At 37.6% G+C, this 8,364-nt stretch overlaps 2 protein-coding genes across 2 annotated transcripts in view; both read left to right on the forward strand.

Moving 5' to 3' along the window:
• LOC109825594 (coatomer subunit zeta-2-like) lies at window positions 212-5,174 on the forward strand. Its single transcript, XM_020392455.1, has 7 exons — window positions 212-309; window positions 397-453; window positions 1,322-1,481; window positions 1,699-1,846; window positions 1,953-2,030; window positions 4,650-4,734; window positions 4,836-5,174. The coding sequence occupies exons 2-7, from the start codon at window positions 451-453 to the stop codon at window positions 4,893-4,895; spliced, it is 534 nt and encodes a 177-aa protein (XP_020248044.1). The 5' UTR covers window positions 212-309; window positions 397-450; the 3' UTR covers window positions 4,896-5,174.
• LOC109826905 overlaps window positions 5,995-8,364 on the forward strand; it is a 6,208-nt gene continuing 3,838 nt past the window's right edge. The window contains exons 1-2 of the mRNA XM_020393921.1: window positions 5,995-7,576; window positions 8,157-8,360. Coding sequence (XP_020249510.1) covers window positions 7,285-7,576; window positions 8,157-8,360 — 496 coding nt within the window. The 5' untranslated portion in view covers window positions 5,995-7,284. The remainder of the gene's footprint in view (window positions 7,577-8,156; window positions 8,361-8,364) is intronic.

The raw sequence follows: 8,364 nt of genomic DNA on the forward strand, positions 1-8,364 counted from the left end.
CACATAAATTCGTGAATTGAAATATGCATAAAATACTCTTTATCGGATGGCAATTCATTATATGGGCAAAAAGACCAAAATCATGACTTACAATTTACAGAAATTAGATAATTTTGTAGCATGAATGAAATATTCTAGGTGGGATGACAATTCGCAACAAAAATCATGTGGTAATATGGGAGATATGGAGGGTACGCATGCAAAAAGACCATTTACAACATAAAAAATCAAATCTTTGGAGTGAAGGGATCATCGATCTTATTAATTTCTCGCGCTCTTTGAGATCGCGTCTTCAGTTGATTCTCAAAGGTTCAATTTTTCTCTCTCTGGATCTGGATCTTGTATCGAAAAACCCTTCCTTTTTCACTAATTACAAACGATCTCTCTTTTTCGCAGCTTAATTGAGCCAGATCTCTCTCATCACCTACCAGTTCTCTCGCCCTCGGATTCATGGTGAGTTTCGAATTTTTACAATTTCTTGTAAATTTTAAAGATTATTTACCGTGGATTTTCAAGAAATTTGAATCAAATGATCGCGATCCGAGCTTTAATCAGGAATCGGGGTTTTTATGAATGAGGGAAAAGAATGGTTAGATCAGAATAAGGAGAATTTGTCACAGAAGAGTTGAATGATCTCGGCTGTAGCTTGTAGTTGTCTTTTTCAATAAAGGCGATGGATATTTAAGGATCATATAAGATTTTATGCGATGAACTACAATGTGGATCTCAGTGGGAAATTTGAATTATGGTACATTGTGGAGATTCTGATTACGTATTTAGTAGTATAATTTAAGGGTTGTACCTTCCAATTGGTTCTACAAGCGAAAGACGTCTGCACGAAAAACCCAACTATTTAGTTGATTAAGCTTTCTATGAATGCGATGGATATTTAAGATTCTTATTTTTGGAGGGTTGACATGATGCTTCGATGCATGAAACATAGGCAACGTTATTAATAAATGCAAACATTATCTTATATCTATATGATGATTTATAACTAGTGCAAAATGCTGGGAAGCCAAGTGACAGCCAGAATTCTGATTAACTTGACCACTCAAAGAGTTGAATTCTGTGGGTCTTTGGAATTCCCAACTGTTCTAATCCCAGAACATACTGGACGGAATTGAGTTTCCTCTACTCCGGTTATTGGTTCTTTAAACACATGCAATTTTAGTAGCATCTTAAATAGTCATTATGCTCAGGTAGAACTGCAAGTGTCAAGAAAACACAGAAACATTCTTCTATGTATGCTCTTACGTTGGTCTTAAAAATATTTGTTTCCTTTAGCAAAGGCTGATGCGGCATCTTTCTGGTTATCCAGGAGTCTTCTCCTTCTGTGAAGAACATTCTCCTTTTGGATTCTGAAGGAAAACGTGTGGCAGTCAAATATTTTTCAGATGACTGGCCTACTCACAGCACAAAGTTAGCTTTTGAGAGGTCTGTATTCATTAAAACTCTGAAGACCAATGCTCGGTCAGAAGGTAACTCACAGATAGATTTATGTCAGGATTTACCTTGGTTCATGAGTATTTTTTCTAGATATATTTCATATTCTTTAATATATCTTCTGCAATACATAGATTACTTTGTTAGTTGGTTATGTGTACTTGTGTATCAGATTAACCTTTCCATGCTTGATATCGTCACTTGGAAAACAGATAAATTAGCTCAACCTGACTTATCTTCTTCTATCTGCAGCCGAAATTGCAATGTTCGATGGATACATTGTCGTCTACAAATTTGTCCAGGACCTGCACTTTTTTGTCACTGCAGGTGATGATGAAAATGAACTCATCTTAGCAACAGTTCTTCAGGGCTTCTATGATGCTGTCGTCAATCTTCTCAGGTCTGTCATTATTGTTTCTTCTACATTGCTTTTTAATGTTGCTATTGTTTCCCCTGTATCTAATGCTTTGTTCAATTTCCTGATGATGCACGTGTCTTTCCACCAGGACCGATGTAGAGAAAAGGACTGCTCTCGAGAACTTGGACCTGATTCTTCTTTGCATCGATGAAATTGTTGATGGAGGGTATGAATAACCAACAGTCCTTTACGTATTTCGTAATCTTGCAGGGGCGTAAGTTTGTAACTGTACATGATATTTTGTCATGAGAACGCTAGTGATAAGATAGGATGATCACCCCCCCCACCCCACCCCACCCCCACCCCAAAAAAAACCAAAAGAAAGATGATCACCCCCCCCACCCCACCCCACCCCCACCCCAAAAAAAACCAAAAGAAAGAAAACCACACACGCACAATAAGGGTCTGAATCAGTACGCCACTATAGATGTTAAAAAAAGAAAGAAAAAGAAAAACATTTGCACAATAAGGGTCGGAATCAGTACGCCAACTATAGATTTTAAATTGTTTCATATTTTCATGACTGGAAAGAAGAATCAACAGATTTTAGTCATTGGTGCATGTTGTGGTCTATGTTCAATGTAATGATAGCTTTGTTTTTTATTGAAATTTACTCACCTTTTGTACAATAACAAAGCCTAAGTTTCTAGGATTGGCTTAATGCAGCGCTTTTTCCTGAATTTTTTTTCAGTGTGGTGCTTAGCGATGTAATTGAACAATGCCTTCTCATGCAGAACTCTATGATTAGTATAGTGCCATTATAAAAAGAAATATGATCCAATATCGACGATATATAACTCCCATTGCAGGGATGATCTACAGCTTCAGTATTATCTTAACGAAGGTTTGATGGAACTATAGGTTGTTGTTAGGCATTCCGATGGCGTCATATGATTAGGATGGGATTCCTAGTAATATTCATACTACTCTTGGAGTGACCGCTCATATTTCCCTTAAGAGAAAAGTTGGAGATACAAGTCAACTACATCAGTGTCAGGCAATCACAAATTTCTAGATTAGGATTGGTGTTCATAGTGATAGTGAGACTGTTTAAGAAAAGTTTTGGTAAATTCTTTCATTAAAATTAAAAATGAGTAACTATGGAACTACTAGAATAGGCCGTATAGAATTCTAAACTATTATAACTGTTTCACAGCTAATGAAGGGTGTGTTTGGGAATCAAAGTGATTTTATTGTAGTGTTTTTGTAGAAAAACACCATGCCATGGTGTTTTTTTTTCAAACATGTTTTGAAAACACCATTTATAGTTATTATTTATAAAGAGACGGCAACGGCGGGCGGTGGCAGTGGGCCGGCCAACGGGGCGCTATCCACGACGACGATAGTCGGCGATGCGGGCGACCTTCACGGGTGTTCGGCAGCGGACCGGACGGGAGCGCTACTCGGGCCGAGGCCGGCTTGCCGCTGTGGCCGCAACGGGCGGTGCCGACGACGGAGTCGTGGGCGGCCGGACCGGCCGTGCGGCGGCACGGGTGGGGTAAGGTGCGATCGCGCCGACGGTGGGCGATTACGGTGTCGGTCGCGGGCGGCGGGGCGCGGATCATGATAGGACGCGGCAGGCGGCGGCGGACCTTGTGGGTGGCGAGCAGCGGCGGCGACGGCTTAAATGAAAAAACGGAATCTCAAAACACTTTTTTGGTGTTTTGAGAAAAATGTTTATTTTTTAGATTTTGTAAAGGATCAAGTAAAAAAACGTCCTAGTTGCCAAACGCGTTTTATTGTTTTTTTTTTTTGAAAAAGAAACAGAAACGACAGAAACGCCATGGTTGTCAAACGCTCCCGAAGTTTGTCATGAACAGGTGTATCTGTAAGTCTGAGGAAGAGGATTAGTCACTGAAACTTACCTTGCATATTTAATCATTCATTGCTTCTTCTTCTTCTTCTTTTCTCTGTCTTAGTTTATTTCATTTTCATTTTTTCTCATGCTGAATAAAATCGAAGTAAAGAAAGTTATTGCAGGATAAAAGGAAATAGAAAGGTGATAATGATTACATGCCAGAAGCACTAGGTTACTTGTACACGGCGTTTTGGGTGTCATGTTCGTGTCCGACATGTGGCGTTTTGGTTGTTGTGTCCGTATCCAATACATGTAGGACACAGATTCTTTGCAGACATGCCATAGATACGTGTTGTTTGATGTAAAATCCGATTTCCCCATTACTTGTACCCTAAACTTGTTTCATTGGAAATATCGGACTCAAAACCAATCGGTTTTTTAGACCAGTTAACTGACACTCATTACTTAAATATTTAAAAATACCCACTGTATTATCCCATGTGATCAAACTAAACTTTTGTTGTTAAACATTATTCTTAGTTTTATTTAACTTGATTCTTAATTATTATAGATAGTAGAAAGAAACATACAAATGGTATATGTATTTTAATTCAATATATGATCCAATGTAAATTTGACATACATACACACATAGCCGTGTCTTTGTATCCTACATTTTACAAATTTGCCGTGTCCCATGTCCGTATCTGTTTCCATCTCCATGCTCGCACCCATGTCCATGCTACCTAGCTGAAGCAAGATCATCTTGCTAGAAAATATCCTATTTGCCTTATACAATAATGACTCCAATCCGTACCAGTCATTTGTTGCTTGACTGTCTTGGACAACGCCATGTCTCATGATAAGATAGCTTGAGGAAAGTCCATGAACATATAGCTTGTACTGAGAAAATCACTGTGCCATAATCTTTGTCTAAATGTAGTTCTGAAAACTATTCACCTTCTTATTTTATTTGCCTGAATGCAGGATCATCTTGGAAACAGATGGGAGCGCTATTGCTGGAAAGGTCGCAACCAATACTGCTGATAGTTCTGTTGCATTCTCCGAGCAAGTAAGATCTATTACCTAGAATTTGCCTACCTATTCAAGTTGGTGAATACTAGGTTAAGTTCTTCTAATGAGTTTCCTTTGTTGTTTTTCCTTTTTTTTCAGAACATTTCTCAAGCATTGGCTACAGCAAGGGATCACTTTGCTAGATCCTTCCTGCAATGATTTTGTGATGACATCCTGGCTTTGGCTTCAATAATACCCTTCTTCCCCTTTTTATCATTCTTTTTGAGTTTTGACTAAGAATTTTTTATGCTTTATTTTATGGTTTCATGTATTTAAGCCATTGTGCTTGGCTTAAGTCAGTAAAAGTGATAGCTGGTAATTTAGACACAAAGTGGTTTGAGTGAATCTCTTCTAGAATAGGATTTTTCTAAGGTCTGTTATTAAATGGAGATATTCTGGATGATTTGGTAATGAAATTGCAGTCATTTTACTTGTTCCTTTTCTGAATTGAAAATGCTGAAGGTTTTGTTCCTATCAAGGCGGTAGTCAAGCCGACATGAACTTGTTAAATTGAGAGTATATTGTATATTGATTGAAGTATTTTAACCAAACTCAAATCAAAATTACTAGGGAAATTATCTTTCTTGTGAGCTCTTGCACGTAAATCTGATTGTAATTAGATGATTCAACATTATCCTTACCGTGCCAAACTTTTTGGTGTTCTATTCAAAGTATGCTGCAGTTATATAGCTGTTTGTGGTGTTCAAGCTTTCTGCAGAGAAACACTAAGACATGCGGGTACTTTTTGTGTAAAAATTTCCAATTACCTTATTTCATTATATTTGTAATATGATTTCTTTTTTGAGTTCTACATGCTTCGTTCATATCTACTAATTAACAATCTGTCAGATTCTGACATGGTGATTTTCGCATATTATATAAACTTGTTGCTCCATGTCGTCTCCAAATGATCTATGATCGCATATCATACTCTTGAGCTACTGCACAACATGCTTCCAGTTTTGATGCATCAAGTTCTATGGTGAATTAAGCAGATATTATATATATTGTTTATTACTAATTTGGTTATATAAATTCCCCATGACCCCAAGGACTGACAGGCAAAAGCAATGGGTAGGATGCGAAAATACATTAGTTTAAACTATCATGTTAGTACCCGCAAAAGAAACTTCTGAGATGCATTATTAATAAACTTTATACCAAAAGCAGATAAACCTACTAGCACAAGCTATACACCAAAATATAATTGTGAGATGGTCATTATTGATGGATGATTATACATGATAAGTTTGTATTCTTAAAAATTAGGAGGTTGACATCCTTCTTAATGCTTGTTTTTTTTTCTTTAATGACATGTTTAGATTTAGACATGATTGAATACTATTATCACTATCATTATTGAGCATGCTCTCTTGACTCTTTACCAAAAGTGCCCTGATGAAAAGTAGGGGGAATTGAATTGAACTACTCCCCTTGGTTGCTTAGATTTTGGCCTCCAACCCCACCCCCATGTGAGCATAGTTGTGTCCATAAAGCTGTCTTTTTTCTTTCTTTTCTTCATCCTTTGCACAACCAATAGCCAACTTTTCTCATTAAATGAAGGAGATATGGAGCTGATGACCCATTTCCTTTTGGGGTTTGCTTGGAATCTGTTTAAAGACAAGTTAAAGGAAGATGGATGTAGCTTTCTCATTTACTTTACTATCCATTACTCTCTTTTGAACTAATTACCCAAAATCTTAGTTGCTACTTCACTGTTCACATTTTATGGCAACAACAAAGATTGACCCAACTTTGGTTATTTCCTTGTTCAGTTAGGCCTCTGAAAATGGTACCTGTTTACTTTTGTCCTCAGTTGACTGGCTTTTTATGTTGCTTTCCTCCTTTTTCTTTCTTCACAAAACATGCTTCTCTGTCTAATCCTGCAATAACTTGTTCTGGATTGGACTTTTGCTTTTAACTTCCAACTGTTAATCATATTATTTTAAGCCTTTTAATTGCTTTTTACCTTTACTTTATATCTCTGAAGGTAGAAGTTTCATTGACAAAACCAAGCTTCACCTAGTTGTGGGCTCACTACACCTCAAGCTCTAATGTTGGTCTCTGAATGACCATGCCTGCATCCTTCCTAAAAAAAAGCAACATAACTTTCCACTTAATGCATTCAAATTTATGTCCCTCACTTAATGCATTCAAATTCATTGACTGGCTTTCTATGTTGCTTTCCTCCTTTTTCTTTCTTCACAAAACATGCTTCTCTGTCTAATCCTGCAATAACTTGTTGTGGATTGGACTTTTGCTTTTAACTTCCGACTGTTAATCATATTATTTTAAGCCTTTTAGTTTCTTTTACCTTTACTTTATATCTCTGAAGGTAGAAGTTTCATTGACAAAGCCAAGCTTCACCTAGTTGTGGGCTCACTACACCTCAAGCTCTAGTGTTGGTCTCTGAATGACCTTGCCTGCATCCTTCCTTAAAAAAAGAAAGGAAACATAACTTTCCACTTATTAATGCATTCAAATATATGTCCCTCACTTTGTTCTTTTATATATTTTGCCTCTTCTTTCTCCACTTCTTGCTAGCATAATGAATAACTATGGAGATGAGGCCAGTCCATGGTGTTCTTTCCACCCGAAAGAAGTGGTTGTAGGAGTATGCGCTCTTTGCTTGAGAGAGAGGCTCATCAACTTGGCGTTAGAACAAGAGAATTTTCACATCTCCAAGGATTCTAATAGGTCATTCAGATTCTTGAGGAGGAGGGCTTCAATTTCACTTCCTAAAGTCTTTGCTTTGAGCTCGCTCCTTCACCGCCTTGAATCTCGAAGACAGAGATCTGATGATGACAGCTCTGATCAGGGATCCATTGCCAGTTTGGAAGGTATTAATCAATTATCTCTTTTTGCTCTTTCAGAATTGTGATAATGTTGGTATTACATGATCCCAGGACTACTATATATATGTGTGATCTTTGAGTCTTTCTTTGCTCACCCTACTATGATTTAAGATTGTATTATATGTTTTCCCTTCATCTAGGTAAGGAAATTAATATTAGCTATAGCTTAGTCTTATTTTGATTATTGTATATATATGTCTTGCACAGGTGAATAACAATTAGCTCTTGTCTGCATCCTCTTTATTTAAGTTTTCAACTTCAATTGTTCAGTATCCCATCCCTACACAATCTTTCCTTTTCTCTCTCTGAAATTCACTTTTTCAATACTTAAAAAGTGCAAATGAAGTAAAACCCTTTTTCTGTATTTAGGATATAATCTTTGGATCGCTTAAATCGTGAGTAAATAATGTATGGTTTTGGCTGCATAAATTTTAGTATGCTGCATAAATTATCTTTTCCTGACAGTCCTGATAAAGGGTCATCTGATCGGTTGCATTAGCAAACATCTTCATGTCTTTGATCACCTGTCTGAATTACTTATGAACATCCTGTTAATACTTAGCAGACTCGTTCATATCTATCAAGTTTGAAGACAACGGACAAGCATCATGGGAGAGCAAGAAGCAGGAGATCACTGATCACATGCCAAAAGAGAGCAGCAGGGAAAAGAGCGTGGTTGAACATGTAAGGTCGAGGGGGGCGCTGAGGTGGCGGAAGAAGATTGGCCAGCTGCTCCAGCTGCCACGCTGGAAGAGGCCCAGCAAGGCGGGTGC

The sequence above is a fragment of the Asparagus officinalis genome, chromosome 10 (assembly GCF_001876935.1).
Source record: "Asparagus officinalis chromosome 10, Aspof.V1, whole genome shotgun sequence".
NCBI lineage: Eukaryota > Viridiplantae > Streptophyta > Magnoliopsida > Asparagales > Asparagaceae > Asparagus > Asparagus officinalis.